The 27,160-nt window shown below is 38.1% G+C and overlaps 2 protein-coding genes and 1 long non-coding RNA gene across 3 annotated transcripts; 2 read left to right on the top strand and 1 right to left on the bottom strand.

The window, feature by feature from the left end:
* Positions 1–977: 977 nt before the first annotated feature.
* Positions 978–6,072, top strand: LOC121514703 (E3 ubiquitin-protein ligase TRIM47-like). The gene is made up of 6 exons (XM_041794933.1): positions 978–1,609; positions 1,701–1,796; positions 4,207–4,452; positions 4,538–4,691; positions 4,816–4,881; positions 4,957–6,072. The coding sequence occupies exons 1-6, from the start codon at positions 1,031–1,033 to the stop codon at positions 5,484–5,486; spliced, it is 1,671 nt and encodes a 556-aa protein (XP_041650867.1). The 5' UTR covers positions 978–1,030; the 3' UTR covers positions 5,487–6,072.
* A 1,089-nt stretch (positions 6,073–7,161) lies between these two features.
* On the top strand, positions 7,162–14,232 carry LOC121514704. Its single transcript, XR_005992323.1, has 3 exons — positions 7,162–7,225; positions 12,160–12,261; positions 12,356–14,232. It is a non-coding gene; the product is annotated as an uncharacterized LOC121514704 (long non-coding RNA).
* Positions 14,233–20,015: 5,783 nt separating this feature from the next.
* LOC121514819 (uncharacterized protein K02A2.6-like) lies at positions 20,016–23,759 on the bottom strand. Its single transcript, XM_041795188.1, has 3 exons — positions 23,117–23,759; positions 22,523–22,864; positions 20,016–22,447 (listed from the first exon to the last, which is right to left on the bottom strand). The coding sequence occupies exons 1-3, from the start codon at positions 23,757–23,759 to the stop codon at positions 20,016–20,018; spliced, it is 3,417 nt and encodes a 1,138-aa protein (XP_041651122.1).
* Between the last annotated feature and the right edge of the window lie 3,401 nt (positions 23,760–27,160).

Genomic DNA, 27,160 nt, shown 5'->3' with positions numbered 1-27,160 from the left:
ATTCGTCTTCTGTAGTGGATCTTGATGCGCTGACTCCAGCCTCAGTCCACTCCTTGTGAAGCTCCTCCAAATTCTTGCATAGATTTTGCTTGACAATCCTCTGAAGGCTGCAGTTATCCCTTATGCTGGTGCACCTTTTCCTACCACACTTTTCCTTCCCTCAACTTTCTATGAATATGTTTGGGTACAGCACTCTGTGAAAAACTAACTTCTTTAGCAATGACCTTTTGTGGCTTACCCTCCTTGTGGAGGGTGTCAATGACTGTTTTCTGGACATCTGTCAAGTCTGCAGTCTTCCCCATGATTGTGTAGCCTACTGACCCAGACTGAGAGACCATTTAAAGGCCCAGGAAACCTTTGCAGGTGTTTTGAGTTAATTAGCTGATTAGGGTGTGACACCATGACTTTCTAATATTGAACTTTTTTCACAATATTCTAATTTTCTGAGACACAGAATTTTGGGTTTACATTATCTGTAAGCTATAATCATCAACATTTCAAGAAATAAAGCCTTAAAATATTTCACTCTATGTGTAATGAGTCTATAGAATATACGGGTTTCACTTCACAAAAATATTGAACTTTTTCATGATGTTCTAATTTTTTGAGATGTACCTATATTACAGAAAATACATGTAGACCTCCAGTATTAATTTATATTTTTTTTCATTTATATTTTTGAAATATATATTCTGAAAGGGAAGTGCTTACACAAAACTTTTCCAACAAAGTTGCAATCAATTAATGTGCCTGTTAATGTTTAAGCCATCAGTATAATGGGTGGTGATGGGATATGGGACACCTTGGTGGCATGCTTTAAGTACTTTTAAAAGTAAGTTATTCATCCTGTGATAAAATAATCTAAAGTGGGTACATTTATTCCTCTTGTTGACTCCTGTTGTTGTCCAGTTGAACTTTGTTTCCAGCTCTTCCTCACACAGTGTACTCTGTACCACAGTATACAAGCAGCAACATGCTCCTCCTTCTCTAGAGAGAATGAAAGTAACCGTGCCAGTCTACGCGGGAGAAAATGGCAGACAGTCAGGAACTGTTAGACTGCTCGATCTGTTTACAGTTACTGGAGGATCCAGTGACAACCAACTGTGGACACAGCTATTGTGCAAGATGCATTAATGCCTTCTGGGACGGTAACAGCAATGGAGGATACAGCTGCCCTCAGTGCAGGCACACTTCCAAAGTGAGGCCTGATCTGAAGAGAAACACGCTTCTGGCTGCCCTGTTGGAGAAACACAGGACAAACATCAGTCAAAGTGCTGCTGTTGAAGCTGGTAATGCCTACGCCGAGCGCGGGGATGTTGCTTGTGATGTCTGCACAGGGAGAAAAAGAAAAGCCTCCGTGTTTTGTCTGGTGTGTATGGCCTCTTACTGTGAGATTCATCTGAAGCCTCACTATGAAGTGCCACCATTAAAGAAGCACAGGCTGACTCAAGCCTCTGCCAGGATCCAGGAAAGCATCTGTGAGCGTCATGACAAACTTCTGGAGATTTTCTGCCGCTCTGACCAGCAGTTTATCTGTCTGCAGTGTGTGATAGATGGACATAAAGGTCATGACATGGTGACAGTTGACGCAGAAAAGTGTGAAATGCAGGTAATTCAGACCAGACAAATATTAAAGTTGTTTTCTGTCTATCCTTTTGTAGTCACTGAAGTTCTGAATATCTTTCTCCGTGTTTTAACAGAAAAAACTGGAGCAGACAAAGCAGGAAGTAGCAGACAGAGTTCTAATTTCTGAGAGGAGAATGGTGGAGCTGAGACAAGCTGCAGACTCTATAAGAGTAAGTCCTATTATTTGGCCAACTATTTCCTTATTTTGTATGGGTTGTGCCAAGTTTAAGTTATCCTCTGTGTACAGGCCGACAAAGATGTCCCATGTAAAATTTGTGATCAGAAACAGCTGTTTCCTGCAAGGGAATTCCAATTATTTCAAGACCTACTGGATCTTTGACAGCACATTTTAATGACATGATTAAACATTCATGCTCACATCCAACTTTCATCCAAGTAAAGGATTCTTTCATGTTGGGCTGAATGTAACCAGGACAATTTTTATGTCCTTAAAGTTGTTTTTTAGTCAGTAGGTGTGATAGAAACTGTGCTCATTTCATGGCAAAACATGTTTTTTAAACACAGACCACATACAAACTCTAGCAGGAAGAATGTAAGTGGATAGAGTTATAGCTACTGCAGCCATTAATCCTGCAATTATTCTGTAGTAAAACTTTAAAAGGTCTAGCTTTAAGAAATGCAACATAATTTACTATTGCTACTGTTTGTTTGCTTTAACTTGTGCTACGTTAGTTATGCAGCTACGTTACTTACATGGTTTATGTAGCTAATATAGCTCTGTTAGCCTTGGCCTTTATAACTCTGTTATTGTTTTCAAGTTAGACAAGCTTTTTTTTTTTCTTTTTTTTAAACTGGGAGCAGACTTGTTTAACTTGGCATTATGAAACATTTTGTAATGATGTGCTTTTTAACACATTTTTGTGCCGCCTTTTGTTTAGTCACCTTTTGTCCATCGAAGATCCAAGCAACATTTTTTTATTAGATAAAGTTGAGTGGAGAAACATTTTCTTCAGTTTTTGCCGTACTTTATCATAAAGTTGGAGGTGGTGACCAGACCTGATAAGAAACACTGTGCTAAAAGTAAAACAAAGATGTGTTTTATCACAGACCAACCATATGCGACACCGTTCTCTGTCAGGACAGAAATACAAATCAGGAAAAGCTCCTTTTTAGGGTTAGGGTAAGCAGGGGTGTAGCTAGGGATTCTGGGCCTGCAGAAAGAAAATTACACAGAGCCCCCCTTAATCGGCCAGCCAAGCAAAAAATGTTACATTGTTATACAAATATACAGTGCTTAACAAATTTATTAGACCACCCTAACCAAAGTAAGGTTTATGCCACAGCTGCCCTAAATTAACAGCATTGGTAATTACCAAAATCATTTTTTTTTTAATGTTTCTGCAATGATTATACACCAATATGTAGAAGCTCTTTAGCCCAAATGATATTTTTAATGCTAAAATATAATTATTATTGTTATCCATGAATTTTCAAATTGACTGATTTTCAAAAAAAACGAAAAAATAGTAAAGCACATTATTATTATTTCTTGATTAATATGTCATATGTCACTTGCATTCCTGAAAAGAAAACTGAGTTTTAGTGGTTGAATGTTATGCTTGATTCATTTCTGACTTCTTAGAGAAGCCCAGTGAGCCGGCTCAAATTTGGGTGAATTCTGTTTGAAATTCCTCATTCCTGTTCAAAATGGTAAAATGTGAGAGCTGACTGAAAATGAAAGAGTCTGCATTAAAGCACTTCATGATGCTGGATGGTCTTTGAGACAAATATGACAGGTGGTCTAATAAATTTGTTAAGCACTGTATATGCATTTACTGTGTTTTTGAACTATAATTTGCCTATATCAATGAGCAACATTTTTACTATTGTTAAATTAGACATACATGTATTGTTTTCTTCACATTAGTTAATGTGTTTATTAGCATTTCCCAAAAGACACAATAATACTTAACAACCCGCATTTCAAATTATTATGCAAATGATTTTTTTTTTTTCCAGATTTTCCTAAGTAGTCAATGCAAATGGCATTCAGTATAATTTTCAAGGAATCAACTATTGGAGCACAATTCAAATTGTACTGAACAAACCTCCCAATGATAACTATTATTTTTTCAGAAATAAAAAAACTCAAAATGCCCTGTTCCACATTTTTATGCACAATAGAGTTTCAAAAAGTTTTATAGGTTGTAAAGAACTAAAAATGGTCAGTTGTTGAATTTGCAGCATTAGCAGTTCATATTTACTGAAATTAAAAGCTATTTCAATCAAAATCATCTTAACAGGCAAAGTTACATGTTAACATATGAATCTTATTGATGAATGGCTACAGGTGAAACAAATGATTGAAGAATATTTATGATTATAGGCATGGTTTTAAAAAAAACAGCCTACCGGATATATTCTGCAAAATATTGTCTGACTGTTGGTGGATCCACTGACCTGGACCATCTTTTTATAAGGTTTATAATATGTGTACCTTTTAAAAGAATTATACATAGCAGAATGGTATGAATTGTGACGTTGCCAGAACTTCTGTAAATGTTTCAATACAAAATGCATCAATTAAAGCAGGAAAAAATATTTTTTGTTTATTACAAGGGTGCTGCTTGGGAGGCATGTGACGAGTTTGAGCAGATATGTGCAGAAAACATCCGCTCATATGTCAGTGCTGTGGAGAGAAAATGCTCCGAGATGAGAGAAAAAGTCAGAGAAGCAGAGAAAGCAGGAGTGGACTGGACCAACTCTTATCTTGGGGAACTGCAGCGTGAAGTGCTCCAGCTGAGGAGGAGAGAGGCTAAACTCAACCAGCTGTCACAAACAGCAAACCCAATCCAGTTTTTTCAGGTGATGACCAGAATTTGGATGTCAGTTAATTTTGCTTTAATATGGACAAGTTTTTAAAAGTTTTCTTTTGGTTTGATTTGTCCAGGGTTTCCAGGCTCTGGGTGACCTCCCAGCATTCACTGACTGTCATAAAGACCTTGACGTGCTGACGGAGTTTGTTGATGTACAGAAAGACCAAATAAAAGGAATTCAAAACAAAGGAAAGAGTGATTTGTTCAGTTATTCTGACAAAAATGAGGGTAAGTACTATCAATTTTTGATCTTACTTTAGAGCTTAAATTAGTTTGATCTAGTCAGTATGTTTTCTGTGTGTGTAGAAAAGCTTACCCTGAATATAATCAGTGTTTCCTTCCTTTTGGTCAGTGCCAAATATACAGAGGCAGCAGGAGGACATAACTTTGAGGAAAGACCTTTTTACAATATACAAGAGTAAGTACAAGCAATATCAGCACACAAAAACATGAAGGTTTCAACCACTAATGGGCGCTTCATCTTTCCCGGCAGAGCTCAAGTTGGACCTTGACCCAAACACGGTAGCTGCATGTCTTTGCTTGTCTGACACGAAGGATGAGCTATCCTGGGGAGTCCACGACCAGGCTCATCCTGATCACCCTGACAGATTCACCTTCAACTACCAGGCCCTGTGCGAGAATGCCCTTACTGGAAACCACTACTGGGAGGTGGAGTGGGATGGTGGCATTGTGGACCTGGCTGTGTCCTACAAAGGCATTGAAAGAAAAGGTTCAGGAAAAGATTCTTATTTTGGCCACAACAAACTCTCCTGGAAATTAACTTGCTCTTCACTTGGCTGTGTGTTTTGGCACAATGGTCTTCACAAAGGCCAAATTCCCCCGGCCCCCTCACGTAGAGTGGGCGTTCATCTGGATTATGAAGCAGGAACTCTGGCCTTCTACAGCGTTTCTGACCCTTACAGGTTGACACTGCTGCACAAGATCCAGACCAAGTTCACTGAGCCTCTGTATCCTGGGTTCTCTGTTGATTTAGGCTCATCACTCAAAATATGTAACATCTAACCAGCCTGCTTTAGAAACATGAGCTGCAGGGAAGCATGAGGTTTTCTGATTCAGGGATAAAAGCTCACGGGTGAAATAATACCAGTGCTTGCATTTTACCATAAGTGTCAGTTCTTGATAGATAATACAACAAGCAAAGACAAATGAAGTAGTTAAGAGGGAGTATGTGTCATTTAGTATGATTAAAATCCTATGCAATTCTTTCCCTTTATTTCAGCATTTCTTACATTTTGCTCAAAACTGTTTCAAAAGATTGTGTTCAATTATTTTCCTTTCCTTTATTCCCATTTTTCTTAAACCACAACTGTACTTTGCATTTTTATAATCATTTTATAATGTATTGTACACAAATACAAATATTTCTTTACAGATGATTTGTTTATGAATTATTTTGACTATGCTGCCAATTTAAATGAAGTTTGAAAATCACTGGCAATAACCAGGATGATCAGGCACCATCAGTTCATAAAGAACTCAGAGTTCTTTTACCTCTAGAACTGTGCTCAGAGGACTCAGACCTGCTACAGTTACCTAATGTCTGTAAAAGCAGAAGTGTAGAAAGTTAGAATAGAAAATAAATTTCGGATTGCACGGTGAACTGTGTTGAGGTACTGTTTTTTATGTTCTAACACAGTGGTTCTCAACTGGTAGTTTGGTACCCAAAAGTGGGTCACAGAACAGTTTTCAGTTGGTCATGAATGTGTTTCTGAAATAAAAAAATGGTGGCAAAGTCTAATAAGAACATCCGACCATACTGTTTATTTAACTCTGTTAAATTGTGATAATGGGTACATTTTAATGATTTATCAATATTTCAACTCATGTTTCTCTTTTAAGCATGTTAATGAAAACATTTCTCCAGATCTCTGCATAATTGGCTAATCTACACTTTATCATGAGAAAAGGGGGTTGTAAAACATGTCCGTTTTTTCCTCCCTTGTTCCTGTCATAAATTCTGTGCCATCCAAGATCTTAATTGCCACATTTTTATTCGCTAAATTTGCATTGTTGATAATTTTTGGAAATTTGGGTCGCGATTTGTCATCCAAGATATTGTTGGGTCCTGCGGCTAGACCAGTTGAGAACCACTGTTGTAACAGTTGAATTAATTCATTCTTTAGTCATGAAGAAGACAGTCTGGCCTTCCTGGATTGTGCCGTCCGGTTGGAGGACACTAGTGATGGGAATTTCGACTCTTTTCAGAGAGCCGGATCTTTTGGCTAGGCTCCCAAAGAAGAACCGACTCTTTCGACTCCCGAACTGCTCTTTATTTAGGATCTTTTGTAGCCCTTTATTTTACCTTAACTTCACAAAAAATAATGGTTAGTGTGATGAAAACCCTTTCGCATTCAGTGTTTTTATGAGAAGCCTTATAATTGCCTAATTTTGTGCATTTATTCTGTTACAAAACCATTCTTACTTTTAATATTTTCATCAAACTTTTTTATTGCACAAATTAACAAAAAAACTGCAAACAATTTTATTACAAGATTAAAGTCGTAATATTACAAGAAAAAAGTAAAATTACGAGATTATAGTCGTAATATTACGAGAAAAAGTCGTAATATTACGAGATTATATTCGTAATATTACGGGATTAAAGTCGTTATATTATGAGAATAAAATACTACAAGAAAGAGAGTCTGCCGCTGCGCCGCTGATCTGACGTTACCAGCTCAACCACACCTTAGCAGCCTCATCCTGAGCCGACAGCCGAGGCAATGCTGTACAGTCAACAGGTAAGATAATGTATTGATAATTACGTCGTTAAACATTTGATAAAGTCAGTTCTGCTTGCTGAGCCAATGGGCTTAATGTTATTTTTTGCTCACGTTATTCGATGCTACAATGACACTTTCTTAATGGGTTAACGGTAGCAAAGCCTCACAACATCCTTTCTGGAAGCTTTAAGCCTAATATAATTACAACAGATATGCTGTGATGCATTAACTGGGGTTATGGTTTACATTTGTTGTTAATGTTTGTCCAAATGATCCACAGTAGGCCTATTTGTGAATTTTGCCTTGCCATCCCTGCACGTCACATTACAATACTGTTACCTTGTTCAAATTAAGACTAACGTTACCGTCTTTTAGCATGAGGCTGCTAGCTAGCAGATTAGCTAACTGTAAAAAGGAAGTGATCATCACAGTAGCCCTTATCAACCGTTTTTACAGAAATGTTTCAGTTCCCATCGTATTTGGTCCCTATAGAGTCTTTTGTTTACGTCTTAGCTTGTTATACCTCCAGGGACATATCTTTCACATATAAAATCAAGTTATGTCATGAAATAACAACATGGCGGTTATATGTATTCAACTGTTGTCGTAAGGTTCTTCTTTGTTTACCTATGTTAGCCAAAAGTAGCATTCGCAATTTACCTTTTCAAACAAAGGGCAAGCTTAATTGTGGTAATGGTAGCTGCCGTGGCACCTGTGGGAGTGATGTGTAACCCTGACATGCCAGATGGATTTCTTTGGATTCGCCAGTGAAGAACAAGGAAACGGGCGTATCCATCTGCTTTGCAAGGTTAAGTGATGTGCGGATCGATACTGAAATATCGATCCCTCCGATACCAGAGACTTCTGTTCTAGAATCGATTCTCATACAAAAATTTCGATATTTTAATAAATGTGGACAAATGTATAGTTTAACATTAACAGGAATACAGTGGAAAGTAAAAATACTAGCGCAATTTGTTGTAATGATTCCCAGTTCCTAGGAACTACTTCTTCTTCCGCCTGTCAGTCACATGCGTAATACGGCTCTATAAGAGCGTCACTGGTTACAACGTGCTAAAACACAGTCATATGTTGATGTACGTCAGCACCATAAACAGCAACGACGCGGCACGTGATGTGTGTGAGAAGACAGTTAAGTTTTAAGATAGTTAAACATCTGAGAATCAACCATAAACAGAATATAATGAGACGATCCCGAGAGCAGGAGAGGAGAGAGACAGGTGCTGCTAGGGCGAGACAGACGTCACTCTCGGAGTCCTTTGGTGCTGCAGGCTGAAACTATTCAGGTACAGAAAGAATAGGAGCTGTTGGAGATGTGTAGTGATATGCATCTGTCTACTAGACCTAAGTTTTATTTTAATGATCAAACAACAGGAGTTCCCTGCATTCTTAAAGCTATGGCATCCTATTCTATACAAATGTTCATTAATATAAATATGGTTATTAAATTAGTAATGAAATAAATAAATGCCACAATAAACAAATCTGCACGGTCAGTTCAACATCACACTTCTTCAGTTTATCTACCAGTGAGCACAAAGTGAAGAATTAAAAGTTCTCAGTTGGATAGAGCAAATTAATAAAAATAAGTAGAGATGCATGATATTGGATTTTTGTCACTATCCAATATGCTGATATTTCCTTCACATCAACAAAAAACAGAGATCCTTATTGCCCCAGACAGCACTGCATCCAAGGTAATTCAGTGTATTGGACCCCTTTCTTCCTCAGTCAAAGCAAATCTGAAGTCTTTGTTTGATTTTTGACCAATCAATGTTTTTTGATCATCATATCAAATCACTGTCTCGTTCTTGTTTCTTTCATTTAAGAAACATAGCTCAACTAAAATTGTCTCTCACACCTAGTTAGAAATGTTAATTCATGCTTTCATCTCTTCACATCTAGATTATTGTAATTTCCTCTTTACCTGCCTCAATAAATCCTCTCTTGACAGTCTAGAGTTGATACAGAATGCTGCTGCTAGACTATTAACTGGGTCCAGCAGATCAACCCACACGACACCCGTTTTATATTCTCTACACTTTATGGACACTGGCTTCCGGTGAAATTCAGAATTCACTTTAAGACCCTGGTTATTGTTTATAAAGCCCTCCATAATCAAGCACCTGAATATATAACTGACCTGCTCCATCCCTACATCCCCAGCAGAACGCTCAGGTCCTCAGAGCAAGGTCTACTTGTCATCCCTCGGGCCAGACTTAAAACCAAAAGGGATCGAGCCTTTGAGGCTGGGGCCCAGACCCTTTGGAACTCTCTCCCTTTTAACTTAAGCTCTGCTGCTTCAATTGAGATTTTTAAAAAGCAGCTGAAAACGTATGTTTTTAAACTGGCTTTTGATCATTTGTTGTAAATTTTGTATACTTGCACTAATTCTGTCTTTTATTCTTGCTCATTGTATGTATTCTTGCTGTTTTATAAAGCACTTTATGACTTGCTCTGTGAAAGGTGCTATATCAAATCAATTTTACTTACTTAAAAAATGTGTTGTCAGTGCTAAGTACCCTTTAAAAGAAAATTCAATATTTTTCTGATTTTTGATGCTTTTGAAAGTTTTTCAAATATAGGGTATATGCCTATAAACAACTTATCTCTCAAATAACAGGGTGGTATTAGTCTGGATGGGATTTTTTTAAAAAGATTAATTTTTAGTCATTTTGCCGTTATTTGACTGGACAGCAGAAGGGAGACAGGAAATGAGGGAAGAGAGAATAAGGGAAGACATGCACCAAATATGCACCAAGACCATGAATACAGTCGCTACAAAAAGTATGTGAACCCTTTGAGATTTCTTGGATTTCTGCATAAATTGGTCATCAAATGTGTTCTGATCTTCATCAAAGTCACAACAATAGACAAACACAGTCTGCTTAAACTAATACCGTGCAAAGAATGATATGTTTTCATGTTTTTATTGAACAAAACATGTAAACATTCACAGTGCAGGGTGGAAAGGGTGCCTGCCCTAGCCACTGAGCCACGCTGGTGCCCATACTTATTTATTTTAAAAGGATAGAGCAAATTAATGAAAATAAGTAGAGATGCATGATATTGGAATTTTGTTACTATCCAATATGCTGATATTTACAAATTAATTTCAGCCGATACTGTGCAGACACCAAGATTTAACACGATTTCAAGTTTGAGGGTGAACAAATGAGCACATTTCAGTCCTTAAACACACTTTTAGGTGTAAGGAATGATGATGAATTAAGAAAAGACTTCAGCTGAAGTAGGACAGTCGGTCCAGCCTAAAACTACACTAACTTATTTGCTTGTACAGCCAATATTTACAGCTGATACAGGGAGATTTTAAAGCCAAAATATTGATTTTAAATATCTGCAGAAATTGTATAATCTGTATTGACTTTATCAAAAGGATTGAGCTTTAGTCAGACATGAATGATTGAATACAGTAAAGGAACTAGAACTACCACCTGGTGGCTATATGGCCATAAGGTAAACAATTGCTGCTCGCAAGTTTTGTTTTAACCTTTGAATTACAGATTTATTTTAGTGTTTGGAGGTCAAATTGATAAATGCGTTGAAGAGTAGGTTTCTAGCATCATTTCACAAAAATTTCACAATAAATACTTGAAATATTGTGCTCACAAGTTTTTAAGGTCACTGTGACCTTGACCTTGTATCTCCAAAATATATTAAGTTCCAGTGTTAATTTTGGCAACTATTTTTAATTTTAGTCTTAGTTTTAGTCTTGAAATGAAATGCATTCTAGTTTTTGTCACATTTTTGTCATTTCTACCCTTTCTAGTTTTAGTTTAGTTTTAGTCAATGAAAACCCAAAACAGTTTAGCCTAGTTTCAGTCCGTAAAAAGTTCTCACATTTTAGTCTTTACTTTTGGTCCAAGCATTTATTTTTTTTGCCTAAATCTGGTACCAAATCATGGAAGTGTGTCCATACACCCTACCAAACCTGGGGTCCCTGCTTTCTACAGTTGAGAGGCAGAATAGCTACAAATGCATTGTTTTGTGACAGATTTACCCACAGTAGAGAAATATCATGGATTTAGAATGTCAAATATCGACGAAAAATACATTTTAGTCTAGTTTTAATCATTTTGACGAAAAATTAAACTTAGTTTCAGTCATCGCAGATCTAAGCTTATTTTTGTTAGTCTTAGTCTAGTTTTTGTCATGGAAAAAAGGCTGTCGATGAACAATTTTAGTCATAGTTTTAGTCGATGAAATAAACACTGTTAATTTCATCCTTGAGTCAGAGTGGACATTTGAGCAAATGGAATGCAACATCTAATAGGGTCAGACCACTAGACACAAGCAGGGCAGCAGCAATGCTAATAAGTATGAAAAGTGTATTTGGAGCTGGTTTATGTCACATCCTTAGGATTAAGACCTTGTTATTTTTTCCATTTAAAAGTAAATTATATGTAAACTTATGGAGGCAGTGCACAGACAGCTGAAGCCAGGAGAACCTGCTGTGAAGCACATAAAAAAAGCAATTGAGTAACAAAATGTATTAATATGAGCATTTATTTTTCCCTGATACATAAAGAACAATAACTCTATTTCTTTTCACAAATTCATATTGTTGTTGACTTTTAGTGCCTTCAAAAGAACATTTCCACTCCAAGTCTTGACCTTTCTCCCTATTGAAGCCTTACACTGCAAACATAATGTATAATGTATGATATTATTGATGCACTATTTATCCATCCTATCTATTGATTAAAACAAATAAAGGTGATGACTTAATTATTCAGTGCAACATACATTCACATATTCATGCAGGTTTGTGGAAAATTAAGACTTAATTAAAGCCTCAAGCAGCCAAATAATGGAAATTGTTATTTGGCCTTTGGTTTTTATGTAAATCTATTATTAGCTATATTTTTGATATTCCATACAGTTAAGATTTTGTTTTTTCTTTATCACAGCATGTACCCAAATACCTGTTACGGGCTGCAAAACCTGCAGAGCAAACAGAAGAAGTAACTGAAACTGCCACAGTTTCTCACGGTGGCACCAACAATGCTTCTGTAAGTGAGTTTTCATCTCTTTTTACACTTTCCCCATAGCCTTTAATGTGTACATGGCTGTTATTAACACGATTTTCTTGTGTTTTCTCCACAGAAGTAAAGAAAGGGAAAAGAAGGAAATGTGCTACTTAAGCACAGGAAAAGTTGGAACATTATGTTTTGTTGCTACCTGGTGAATGGAGGTGCACCTGTCAGACATGACCATGTGATGGCAGCGTAGTATCATCAGCACAGCCCACGGACTGAAACTCACCAGCACTTGTCATTTTCAAGTTAGCAAATACACTAAAATACTGTATAAGCCCACTTCTATGTACTGAAGCACTCTTTTTTAAATTCTAAGCAATTGTTCCAAACTTTCTTTCATCATTGGATTGAACAAAAAGGCTGTTAATCTCGATTAATGAATCCAGACTGCAGTCACTACATTGTTCTCCTGTGAATGTTTGTCTTTTGTCATTAGTTTAACAAATACTCTGCGGAGAGACAAGTAGTGTTGAAATGAATCACAAAAACTTAATCTTTGCATTAATTTTATTGTTTTTTATAAAGCAAAGCAGAAATCCATTTAAAACCACCACAATTCAAAACTCGTATCCTATATATGAATTTAATAAAGAACAATTCATTTATTTTTCTTATGCAACATTGCTGCCTTATAAGAGACTTTACAGAAGTGAAATATATTTTGTAGATCCTGATTGAACTAAATCATTTAAAATGCAGAAAATATACACCTTACAATGGTCAATTGTTAGAAGTGAGCCTTAATTTCAGCATCACAGAAATACAACTCTGGTTCGCAGAATTAAAGTGCAAAGCTCAAAACACAAGGTTCATTTGATCTCACAATAACTTGTTGATAAACTGTAGAATAAATGTAGTGAAATATATATACTCTAAAATAGGGAAGAGTAGAAGCATAAAGTTATGAACAACAGAATCAAGTAAAGATAAACTTCCTTAAAATTTTACTTAATTATGGAAGCTGAGTAAATATCCTTTAAAAAAATTAGATCATATTCCTTTTTTTTGCCTTTCCAAAAGGTGGTAGTAATTAACAAACTTAGAAATTATGGCAATAGACAGACATAAATGTGGAAAACAAATATGTAGTTTAAGTTATTTTTATGCAAGTATCAGTTTTGTATTTTTCCTGCAAAAAGATAAGGAATCTATTCAGAACATAACTGATTTTTTTAGAATAAAGTTGTGTACACCTTTTGACATTGGCATGCTAAATATTAATGACTGATTCAAAATGTTATTCCATTGTTTTTAAAACCAAATACAAAAACAAAATAAAAAATGTACATGCAGACGTTATAGCAAAATCCAGAAGTCATTCTCTGTTTAAAGCTCATCACTTATAAACTCAGAAAAACCTTGACTTGTTCAGTTTTTATTAACTTCTGTTAGTCACGCTGGACGACTTAAAATATGAAACGTTAGGTATCAACTTCAAATGTGACTTTATTTAGTGTAGATTAATAACCTTTTGGGATATGTAAAGAAAATTATTGCATCTCAGACTCTTGTATTGCACTGTTGTTTATTTGGTGAAAGTAATTTTGATTTATTTATTGTTTGTATGCCCATTTTGCTCTTTTTTATACATTACTAATAAATTTCAGTTTCAACCTGTCCACCATATATTTCCACAGAGTGACACAACAGCAAAAACAGTAATATTCCTGCCCCAGTTACAGTGTAGTCTTCTGTCCGTTAGCCATTTAGGTTACAAATATGAGGTAGGATAGAAAATGTGAGATGTTCAGGTCCTGTGTCTGACAGTGGGGCTGACCTCAAAGCAGTTAAGACTGCTTCTGTCAGTCTCAAAGCAATATGGCCCACTTACAAACTCATCCACCTAAGATGCTGCTTCTTCCACCTCTCTGATCATTGGGCAAGGGATGCTGCCATCTTTAATAACCACTCTGGTATTGTCTTCCAACTGATGATAGAAGAAGACAGAAAATCTGTGATTATGCACTGAGAATGTTTTCACATCATCTTGTTTACTCTCTTGTTGTTTCCCTTAGATTGTTTTGCATTCACGCTGAGATAGTGTACACACAAACTTAAGGCTGTGTCATAAATGCTTTTCCCTCTTTACAGCTCAACAAATGTGATGTGTACTGGTTGCAGGTCCATCGTGGGATTGCTACAAGACGTTAATGTAAGCAGGTTAACTGAGAAACTGAGTTCCTGAGAAACTTGAATAATTACACTTATTGGGATGAGAACTTTTTGTTAACAATTAGAAAAAATTGCATTAGTTGCAAAATGCAGCCTAGTTGATATTTTGAAACTGATCTTTATTCCTGGGGGCTGTTCTGTCAGTTAAAATTTTAGCGACTATTTAAAATTAATTCTGAGTCTTAGTCTTTGGATTAAAATGCCTTTTCATTTTAGTCAAACATTAGTCCCTTTTAGTCTAGTTTTGGTAAATTAGAAATCAAAAAGAAAAGATGTCTTAAAAGTAAAATCTCATGTTAAGAAAAGATACCTAAAACTTTAATTGTGAAACAGAAACAAAGTGTTGTATCTCTTTCTTTCCTTCCCCTGCATTTGAACTAAACTAGTGATTTCTATCATTTTTAGAAGATTTCTAAGGAGATTGAAAACAAAGTAGGGATTAAAGATATATTTATATCTATTATATCTCTTTATAACTATTAACTATCCATTCAGTTAATCATTGTTATTTCATTCAGTCTAGGCCTTTGATTCTTTACTAGTGGGTTGGACCCAGACGTTGGTTGTGAAGCCATTTTCAGTGGGCTGCTAATGTGTGCCTGGAAAAAAAAAAAAAAAAAAAAAACGTTTCTTTACATTTCATATTTCAAGTGCTTCATTTTTCAATAGAAACATTTGGTTATGGTCACACACACACACACACCCACCACCATGTAAATGGGATGAAATAGGCTACATAAAAATGTCTGTACAGTGTCAGAAGAAAGGATATTTCACAGATAATAAGCATGTTTTTATTTGCGTAAGTTCCATCTGGACTAAAGTTTTTTTTAAATATCAGAATGTGCCGACTTAGAGCTATGAGAAGCTTTTCAAAGAGCTGGTGAATTATGGGTGTCTGTTTGGGTATTTCTATTTCTTATTTTGGACATTTACTGTAGTTCTGTGACTCTGTTAACTTAAAGTTATGCTTTCTATTTTTTTTCCTCTCATTATTATTGCTGTTAGCTAAAGGGGGAGGGTCCCCATATTGGTCTTTGCCCTGGGCCTCCAAATGGCTAAAACTGGCCCTGCCTCACACCTGCAGCTCCCCCTCACAAATTGTTCTGTTTTGCCAGTTTGTTTCATTCATTTTTCTGTTTCTGCCTTTTTGACAGTATTTATCATCAGTATGTTTAAGATCAAATAAAACACCCACCTTTGGACAAGTTGTACTCATGATTTCAAAATGTGATCCGTGTGTGTTTGGCTCGTTGATAATGATGCGCATCGCAAAAGTCATCATCAAATACAAGTATGGGAGAGCATCGCCAGGAAGTGACTGAAGAAATGTGTTAAAGGAGGGCATTAGAAGCTCCACTTTGACCACCAGACAGCACACCTCTATGAATGAACTTACTGAAGAGACGCGCCGTCAGCGGACTTCCTCTGCGCTCTTGGTCGCCCCCCACTCCGTCCAGCGCGCACCCGACAGTAATAATATATATTAATAATTATTAATTAATAATAATATATTAATATTATTAATAATTGTGACTAAGTTTTCATTTTAATTTGGCAGTTAAAGTCTGTCTTCTTTGTGTGGACTTAGATTTATTGATATGACTTATTGCAAAGAGTCTTTACTGTTGACAGTTTTCACCTTTATAGAGGATTTCGGGAGGATTATGAAATAGTAAGCCTTAAAAGAGCCGCAACTGGTCACTAAAGAGCCACATGCGGCTCGAGAGCCGCGGGTTGAGTAAGTTATCACTGGCCTACGGTGTCAAACTCCGAGCTTCACTGTCCACCCAGGAGGAGAGGGGGAGGCGGGGTAACGGCGCAGCATCAGCGCATTGAACAGGCTGTGTATCCATGGGACACTACAAGTTTTGCTGGAATGCCGACGTGAAAACCGTGGGGGGCTAATTAAACACTGGCGATCCGCTCCAGTTTAATACATAAATGGGAAACCCTGTAAAGGATCAATGAGTCAGGCAGAACATCCTCAACTAAGCATCCCTGTTCTGCTCTGACAGATGGGGGATGGCAGGATAACAAAGGGGACGCATTTTGGTCATTTTGCTAACAAGGGGGACGCCATCCTCCCTCATCCCCCTCAGATCGCCTACATATGATTCAATTGTGACTGTCTCATTCCTTTTACATTACTGGAATCAAAATGTGAAAATTATGAGATCAAGGTTTTTTTTTCCAAATGTTAAAAACAGTATGCCGTCGTAGTGATACCGGGGGAATCTACAGCACGTGCTGGACTCTACCGCACTCCAGCCGGCGAACCTCCCGGCGCGCACGAGTACGCTTCCTAGCTCCCCCGTGGAGCCACTGAGTTGCGAACTCGGTACCTTCGGGTTGCGGGCAAGTAACGATACCACTGGACTAAACATACTGTGGTGAAAATATAGCACCAGCAGGGGGGGTTTATCTCTGTTTATTTTTTTTAATTCATAACATTCCAGCCAACAGATGCTCTCATGCTGCGGGAACTGGCGAATCGTTTGGAGAAGGAGACTTAAAAACTCTCAGTTGGCAGACAGTAACTGGTTATTCGATAACAATTGAAATTATGAGGAAAAGTCAATAATGAGACAAAGTCATAATTATTAAGTAAAAAAATCATTAATATAACATAGTTTCTCAAAACGATGCGATTTGAATCAAAAATAAGAGAGAATAGGTAAAAATGAATGGGTAGCCTACATTATCAGATTCATGAGATTAAAGCCAAAATTATAAGACAGTCATGTCATAATTGTGAAATAGACGTCATAATAATGAGGTAACGATTAATATATATATATATAAAATGAAATTGTGACTCTTCCTTTTACACCATACTTAAGTTAAACATTACTGGAATCAAAATGTGAAAACTATGAGATCAAGGTTTTTTTTTTTTTTTCCAAATGTTAAAAACAGTATGCCGTCGCAGTGATACCGGGGGAATCTACAGCATGTGCTGGACTCTACCGCACTCCAGCCGGCGAACCTCCCGGCGCGCACGAGTACGCTTCCTAGCTCCCCCGTGGAGCCACTGAGTTGCGAACTCGGTACCTTCGGGTTGCGGGCAAGTAACGATACCACTGAACTAAACATACTGTGGCGAAGATAAAGTGTTAGCAGGGGGGGTTTATCTTTTGTTTATCTTTTTTTAATTCATAACATTCCAGCCAACAGATGCTCTCATGCTGCCGGAACTGGCGAATCGTTTGGAGAAGGAGACTTAAAAACTATCAGTTGGCAGACAGTAACTCGTTATTCGATAAAAATTGAAATTATGAGGAAAAGTCAATAATGAGACAAAAGTCAGAATTAATAAGTAAAAAGTCATTATTATGACATAGTTTCTCAAAACGATGAGATTTAAATCAAAAATAAGAGAGAATAGGTAAAAATGAATGGGTAGCCTACATTATCAGATTCATGAGTTTAAGTCAAAATCATAAACAAAAAGCCAAAATTATAAGACAGTCATAATTGTGAAATAGATGTCATCTTTATGAGGTAAAGATTTTAAAAAATTATATATATAATACAATTGTGACTATCTCATTCCTTTAACACCATAATTAAATTAAACATTATTGGAATCAAATGTAAAAATTATGAGATTAAGTTTTTTTTTTCCAAATGTTAAAAACAGTATGCCGTCGCAGTGATACCGGGGGAATCTACAGCACGTGCTGGACTCTACCGCACTCCAGCCGGCGAACCTCCCGGCGCGCACGAGTACGCTTCCTAGCTCCCCCGTGGAGCCACTGAGTTGCGAACTCGGTACCTTCGGGTTGCGGGCAAGTAACGATACCACTGGACTAAACACACTGTGGCGAAAATATAGCACCAGCAGGGGGGGTTTATCTTTTGTTTATCTTTTTTTAATTCATAACATTCCAGCCAACAGATGCTCTCATGCTGCCGGAACTGGCGAATCGTTTGGAGAAGGAGGCTTAAAAACTATCAGTTGGCAGACAGTAACTGGTTATTCGATAAAAATTGAAATTATGAGGAAAAATCAATAATGAGACGAAAGTCAGATTTATAAGTAAAAGTCATTATTATGACATAGTTTCTCAAAACGATGAGATTTAAATCTAAAATAAGAGAAGATAGGTAAAAATGTATGGGTAGCCAACATTATCAGATTCATGAGATTAAAGTCAAAATCATAAAACAAAAAGCCAAAATTATAAGACAGTCATAATTGTGAAATAGACGTCATAATTATGAGGTAAAGATTTTAAATAATTATATTTATAATTCAATTGTGACTATATCATTCCTTTTAACACCATAATTAAGTTAAACATTATTGGAATCAAAATGTGAAAATTATGAGATCAAGTTTTGTTTTTTTTTTAATTTTATTTTAATGTTGAAAACAGTATGCCGTCGCAGTGATACCGGGGAATCTATTTTATTTTTTTGTTTTATTTTTATTTTTTTCCATATGTTAAAAACAGTGTGCCGTTGCTGTCATGGCCGTAGCCAGCTATGAGGTCACCGAGGTCCGGACCTCGGTAAAAAAATTCAGAGAGAACAAAAAAACCGAAGAATCCTCAAACAGCATGTCAAACACACCGACAGCTTTAATTTTGAACTGCACGCAGGAAGTAATCTGAATACGCCTAGAAACTGTTCCCTCTAAGGAGTTTATTGCGCAATTGCGCACTGCTCTCCACCTCTCTGCGCAGAAGAAAAAGAGTTGCCCACTAAAATATCCCTGACGAGTTTTCACTGTCTTTTTTTCTAATATGCGCTGTGATCAAAGGCGCATTAACGCGCAGGCTTGCTGGTACTGTAGCCTAGGGTTTCTACCTGCATGGGGGCCTCATATGTGAGAGATGAACAGTGTGGCTATCACATCATTCAGCCGACACACTGATGGCAGAGCCTGATATTGATGGCAGCCGAATGAGGGTGGATTTCAGCCACAGAGGGTTCTTCAGTGACCGTCTTTGGTGAGCTAAATTTATCAGCGTCACAAACTCCACCTCCCTCGATCTGTGCTTGGCTCTTAGTGCCAGTGTGTGTGAATTTGAGGCTTGTTTCAATGACTGTCATGCAGCCGAGTCTGTTCATGCGTCTGTCGTGCGTCTTTGCGCAGACACTTTTGGCTTCATGCCATTCACACAGCGGCGCAAACACTAACGCCACTCACAGACAGACAAACACAAGCTAATGTGTCGGTGATGTGGACCCGAGGCTTCTTTCTGCAGAGGAGAAAATCAGCATCCCCACTATTGATATCCACGTCGGCCATTTTCTTTATTAAACTTCTTCCGCGCCGGCTATCTACTCCTTCATACTTGTCGTATCGACACCGTTTAAACTTCAAAAATTCGACTGCTATGACTTTTCTCATTTCTAACATTTATAATTTTTAAAATATTTAACTTTAACAATGTTAAACAGATGGCAAAATTTCACTAAATCTGCCCTTTTTCCACTACTCATAACTTTGGCACTCCTTGGGCTATTTTCACTATTTTACTCTCATACTCTTCAGCTTCTTGTGCTGAGTTTTGCGAGCTATTGCTAATACTATTTTATACTATTTATACTTTTTGAACTATTGTTGTATCGCCATCATCTCCTGGCTCAAAACATCTCAGTTTTCTGTTTGTGTCATGTGTTTGTTTCTGTTTCAGTTGCTTTCGTTGAACCTTTGATTTTACATCTGGTATGAGCAGGTCCAAAGTTGATCTGAGTCTCCGTGACATCATCAGTTCTGCGGGTGACACTCCGGTCGTCGCATGGGGTGTGATGCGATAACTAAACAGGAATCTTGACAGTTTGGTTTGCAATGTTCCGCCTTTCATCTTTTTCATTCCCTCCTTGAAGGTCTGAACTGCCCTCTCAGCCAGTCCATTTGAAGACGGGTGGAATGGTGCTGACCTCACATGCCTGATACCATTTTGCTTCATAAATGACTCAAAGTCTGCACTGGTGAAACAGGTTCCGTTGTCTGACACTAACATCTTTGGAAGACCAAACACACTGAAACTCTGTCTCAGTTTTTCAATGGTAGCCTGCGATGTGGATGTTTTCATGGGATAAATGTCCATCCACTTTGAGTGGGCATCCACTATGACTAAAAACATCTCACCAAGGAAAGGTCCTGCAGAGTCAACATGAATTCTTGACCAAGGTGCCTCTGGCCAATCCCAGGGGTGTAATGGCGCGGAGGGTGGTGACTTTTGATTTGTTTGACACTCTTTACATGACAGCACTTCTCTCTCTATGTCCTGGTCCATGCCTGGCCACCAGACATAGGATCTTGCCAGTCCTTTCATTCTTGACATGCCTGAATGTGCTTGATGCAGTAACTTTAATATCTGGCCCCTCCCTCTTTTAGGTATGATGACTCTGGCTCCCCAGAGCACACAACCGTCCCTAACACTTAACTCCAATCTCCGTTGATGATACGGCTTTAGTTCAGTATCACAATTTGCCGGCCATCCTCTCAGTATGTGTTCATGCACTTGGGACAGTACCACATCTTTGGCTGTCCAGCGCTTTAGTTGGGACATGTCCACAAGCGTGTCATCCAATAAATCCATCATCAAGACTTGCTCAGTTGTTTCTTTAGCTGGCAGATCTTCAAACATAGGCAGTCTGCTGAGCGCGTCTGCATTTGCATGTTGTTTTCCTGGCTTGTACACTATTTTGTACTCGTAAGCACTCAGATGCACAGCCCATCTCTGAACTCTTGGGGAACCCATTTGTGGGATGGGTTTCTTTTCATTAAACAGGGAAATCAGCGGCTTATGGTCAGTATAAATGGTGAAAGGTCGTCCATAAAGGTACTTGTGAAACCTCTGGATGCCAAATATGACTGCCAGACCTTCTTTGTCAAGCTGTGAATACCTTGTCTCAGCAGGTGAAAGCGTGCGTGACATGAACCCCAGTGGCTTCTCACTTCCATCTTCCATCACATGTGACAAAACAGCACCTACGCCATAAGGTGAAGCATCACATGACAGAATTAGTTCTCTATCTGCAGAGTAATGAACCAAAACTTGTGCAGAGTGAAGCAGGGCTTTGGATCTCTGGAAAGCTTCTTCCTGCTTTTGTTTCCATGTCCATTTCACATCTTGTCGGAGGAGTTCATGCAGAGGAGCCAACAATGTTGCTAGGTTAGGAAGGAATTTGTTATAGTAGTTTAGCAACCCCAGGTATGACTTTAGTTCTGTGACATTTGTAGGCGCAGGAGCCTCCATGATGGCTTTTACTTTCTTCTCTACAGGGTGAAGTCCTTGTCTGTCTACTCTGTGACCTAAATACTCCACTTGCTCTTGTAAGAAGGTGCACTTGTTTCTTTTTAAGCGCAACCCTGCCTCTTCCAACCTTGCCAACACAGTGTCCAGGTTCTCTAGGTGGTCTGCTTCGTCTACACCACTCACCAAGATATCATCAAGGTACACTGTGACAAAAGGAATCCCTTTCAATAGACTCTCCATAGTTCTCTGAAATATGGCAGGTGCAGACGCCACGCCAAAAGGCAGTCTGTTGTATGTGAACAGGCCTCGGTGCGTGTTAACAGTCAAATATTTCCTGGACTCCTCATCCATGAGTATCTGTTGATATGCATGACTCATATCCAATTTGGTGAACTGCGTTCCTCCTGACAGTGCTGCAAACAAGTCTTCTACTCGTGGTATGGGGTATTGTTCCAGAGAGGAAACAGTGTTCACAGTTAGCTTATAGTCTCCACATAATCTCACGCTTCCGGTTGGTTTCAAGATAGGGACTACAGGGGCTGCCCATTCAGCATATTTTACGGGTGTTATTATGCCCTCTTTTAACAGCCTGTCTAACTCTTCATCAACCTTTGCGCGCATGGCATAAGGAACAGACCGTGGGCGAAAGAATCGTGGTACAGCATTGAGCTTAACATGGATGGTTGCCTTAGTGCCTTTCAAAGTGCCAAGTTCATCTTTAAACACATGTTCATGTTTGCTTAACACCAGTTGTAGCGTTGTTTTCCCTGTCTGCATCTTGTGCATTTCTTTAGTTTCAGTCTTTGTATGCCGTGGGTCTAGCTTTTTAGTGCTGAGATGACACATGTTCTGCTGGTGTCTGTTTTTTATTTCTTTCCATCTGAGATGTAGCTCTTCCAGCCACCCTCGTCCTAACAAACTGGGACCATATCCTTTAACTACAACCAGGTGTAGCTTTCTGCGTTGCTGCTTGTATCTCACCCAGACCTGTGCTGTTCCCAACACTTCAACGGGGTCACCTGTATATGTTTCCAACTTGATTTTAGCTGGCTTCACAAGCGGGCTTTTTGTATTTTCCCACACTTTTTTGAAGACATGCTCATTGACGACTGTAAGGCTGCAGCCAGTGTCTATCTCAAAATTAACATCTTTTCCATTTAACTTTAAGTCAACAGTATATGGGTCTACTCATCTCAAGGAAACATCACTCATGCGTCCTAATTTGAACTTCAAGCACTTTAGTGTGAATGCATCCTCTTCAGAGCTGTCTGACCGTTTTTCCTGCACTTTGTGTGAACGGTGGGGGTCCTGCCTTTTATCACTTTTAACACCTGCAGGTCTTTTACCTTCTTTGTTGTTAGCATTTTTGCTGCGACATGCCCTAGCAATGTGCCCCACTTTATCACAAGCATGACATTTTTCTTGTTTGTACTTACAGTCTGCGGCAGTATGCTTGGTTCCTTTGCATCTGTAACAAAACACTTTAGTTCCTTTGAATGAACGAGTCTCCTGTGGACCTTTACTCACGTTGAAACACTTCACTGTGGTGCCTGGATTTTGCAGATCCTGGGCGTTTTTGTTTGCTGTCTCCGCTGCTACAGCGATTGACAAAGCTTTTTCAAACGTTAGACCCTCTTCTGCCAGAAGACGTCTCTGAATCCGGTCATCATTAATCCCACATACAATCCTGTCTCTCAACATTTGCTGCAGTGTGTCACCGTAGTTGCAGTCCTGGGCTAGCCGCCGTAGCTCTGCCACATAGTCCATTACCGTTTCATTCGGCATACGGCTCCGGGAGTCAAACTTGTATCTCTGTACAATTTCACTGGGCTTCGGATCAAAGTGGTTTTTTAACAGGAGTACTAGCTGCTGGTAGGATTTGTCCTTAGGCTTCTCTGGGCTGAGCAGATTTCTCATCAAGCTGTACGTCGATGCACCCACGACACTTATGAGAATAGCTCTCTGCCTGTCTCCGTCGTCTATCTGATTGGCCGCATAAAACTGATCTAGTATTTCACAATACTCTTCCCAGGTCTGATTTTTTATATCAAACGCTGCTAGCGTGCCAATAGTAGCCATGATTTCCTGTTTACTCACTGTCCTTTATCCCCAGTTAAATGCAGATTCGCTTGGTGAAGCGGTTAGCAAGCAGGCTCACAGGTAGCTCCTTTTTCCATTGTCCTCCTCCCCTTGAAGCTTAATCCTTGTCGCCAAAAAGATGTTGTATCGCCAGAAGGATGTACTGTCCACAACATCTCATGAGTTTTAGAACTTTTACTTGAGTTTCATGGAGACAGGTACAAGAGTTATTCCGCTCTCTTGAGGCTGGCTACTTTTGCTAACTGCAGCTTACTCTGACTCTGCCAACAAAGAGTAAACATTCAACTTGACACGGTGTGAGCTCGCCATCTACTGGATCTGAAAGGTAATAGCATCTAACGTGTGCTAAGCAGAGAGTGGCTTAAGAAGGATTACTAATTAAACTAATCTCTTTAGCTGGGATACCACAACTATCATGCTTTTTGCTGATCAAACTTTATCAAGAGTTTGGCTCTCTCAGACGTTTCAGAGTGAGACTTAGAGTGATGACATCACCGCCAGAGTGAGAATAGACTCTTAAAAACTAGAGGCAGCCCTTCCGAACAAACTGCGCTCCTGAGAAAAATATTGGCTCCAGTGACATAATTTTAACAGCAAAACGTAGATACACTTCTCCTCTTGCTCACAAAAAATTGAGGTCAATGGGATCAACGGTTTTGGCACAGTGATCTTCAAAGCGTGACTGATACCAGTCAGCACTTCCATCTGCAGCAATATAATTTTGGACACAGATCCCTGACTGAGCTTTCAGAATCCTTTTTTAACTTACAATGGAAGGATGATTTTTTGCTTTCCACGCATAAAAAACATATCACCGCGTTCATCAACTTCTGCTGATTCTCATGGTACCTTTGGTTTTCTGCTAGCTTTCACAACAACAGCTTAAATTGACTGTGTTTGAGTGCATGTGCATGCCACTTAACTCAGTTTTCTGAGCACTTTTAACAGAACCTGTCACAGGTGTGGAATTATGTTTTGATCTCAGCTGTGACGTAATAAACGATGATGTCATGCAGACTTTGATCACCATAGCAACCTCGGAGCCCACAGACACACAGATTAACTCCCCTTAACTATCACATACATGTAGCTCCACATAGCTCCCATAGTTGCTCCTTTTCACCATTTTTTATGCCATTTGTCACCCATTGAAGCCACCTGTTGCATTTAAATACCACTTGCTTTCTCTTTCTTGCCTGTTTTTGCCACTATATCCTATTTTTTGCCCCTTTTCACCATTTTTGCCACTTTTCACCCATTTAAGCTACCTTTTGCCATTAAATACCACCTTTTCCTACTTTTGAACCCATTTCATTTTAAAGGCTACTTTGAGCTATTTAAGGCTACTTTCAGCTAATCTTATGCTATTTTCAGCTATTTTAGGCTACTTTAAGCTATATTTATGCTATTTTCATGCTACTTTCAGCTATTTATTGATACTTTTAGCTATTTTAGGCTACTTTGAACTAATCGTATGCTATTTAAAGCTATTTTATGCTACTTTCAGCAATTTTTAGGCTACTGTAAGATATTCTTATGCTACTTTGAGCTATTTAAGGCTACTTTCAGCTAATCTTATGCTATTTTCAGCTATTTTTGGGCTACTTTGAGCTTTTTTAAGCTACTGTCAGCTAGTTTTAGGCTACTTTGGCTATTTTTATGAAAATGGTATTTTCAGCTATTTTTTTTTGCAATATTCAGCTATTTCTAGGCTACTTTCAGCTCTTTTTAGGCTTATTTCAACTTTTAAGGCCACTTTCAGCAATTTGTATACTATTTTCAACAATTTTATGCTATTTTCAGCAATTTTGTGCTCTATGGCTATTTTCAGCGGTTTTCTGCAATTCAGCTCTCAGCATCCCCACACAATTTCAGCTGAAATTGCAATTTTGATCTAGTTTTATTTAAATTCCACTTCTCAATTTTATCATGATGATACACCCTTATGTATCATCAGTAACACCAGAATATGAGCTCATTTCAAAACCTTTGATACGTGCCACGTTGCAGGACATATTATAGATTTACTGTGTATTGATGATTGACCGATGAAGAACATCATAAAATGTTTAACATCCTAATAACTGATCAGCAGGGCAGTGAGAAACAGGCAGACCGGAGCCAGGAATAGAAAACTTCAGGAATAGAGGGAATAGAGTTAAATAGACCTCAGCTGAAAAGAGTAAAGCTGCAAATGTCTCTGTTTTTATCATTTTACTTATTACAGTAATGAGAGTTAAATCAGCTGATTAGATCTTTTCCACATGTTAACCTTGTTTAACACATTCAAATAATCTATTATTTAAATAAACAATTATAAATAAACTTTTAACATTAAATGGATATCTTTTTTATGTAAATATGGTGCTTTTAAGAATTTATCTGGCTAAAATGATCTACAATGATACCAGGAAAGATTTGGATAACAAAAGGATTTAAGCCCTGATGTTTCTAACAGTGTGACTTCTCTGTAATGTGCTGTTTATCCTGTGCAGGTAGAAATCCTTTAGGAGACCTGACTCTGATTAGGTTGATGAAGCATTAGAACAGAGCATGTGTTTTGTCTCATCCATCATTAAGCTTCCTGCCTTTTTGTATGAAGCTACAAACTTTGGTAATGTCTGCTTTCACCCAAGGACAAATACTTGTAAGTTAGAATTACAGTTTACTTTTACATTTCAAAGGATTGTAAATCCTTTAAATGTAAACCTTGATTATATTAAACAGGATTTTCAGACATCAAAATTGTGGCTAGCTAAAACTGAGAGTGGCTTGTGAGTGAATGAAAGGTGAATTTCATGACTTGAACAGTGATTATTAATCATTTTAATTATAACCACTTGTAATGATATTTGGGGTTGGAGAGGTGATGCCATGGCGCTGCCGTGTGGATGTAACATACGTGTCAGATGTCGCCCACAGTTGATGAAGTAGAGGCTCAGGGAAGTCGAATGTCTGCTCAGGAGTTTTGAAAATTAGAGGGAACATTGCCTGAGATGAGAGTGAAATTTGGAGAAGCAGAGAAATGTGGAGTGGTCCAGACCATTAGTCATCTCATGGAACTGCAAGGTGAAAAACATGTGCTGAGGAAGAGAGAGGATAAACTTAACCTGCTGTCATTAATGACGGACCAGCCTATTCAGTTTATTTGGGTGAAGAAATGTTTAATAATAATAATAATAATAATAATAATAATAATAATAATAATATTATCTTGAATTTATATAGCGCCTTTCAAGAAACCCAAGGATGCTTTACAGGAACACATATACATGGACAAACTATGTGAGGGGTAGGATGAGTGTAAGGGGTGGTTTAGTGAAGACTGTAGGCTGTGGTGAACAGGTGGTGCTTGAGACGTTTTTTGAAAATGTCCAGAG

This window comes from Cheilinus undulatus, linkage group 9 (assembly GCF_018320785.1).
Source record: "Cheilinus undulatus linkage group 9, ASM1832078v1, whole genome shotgun sequence".
NCBI classification, from domain to species: domain Eukaryota; kingdom Metazoa; phylum Chordata; class Actinopteri; order Labriformes; family Labridae; genus Cheilinus; species Cheilinus undulatus.
Note: the sequence above shows the minus strand (reverse complement) of the source record. Positions and strands in the feature narration are given on the sequence as shown.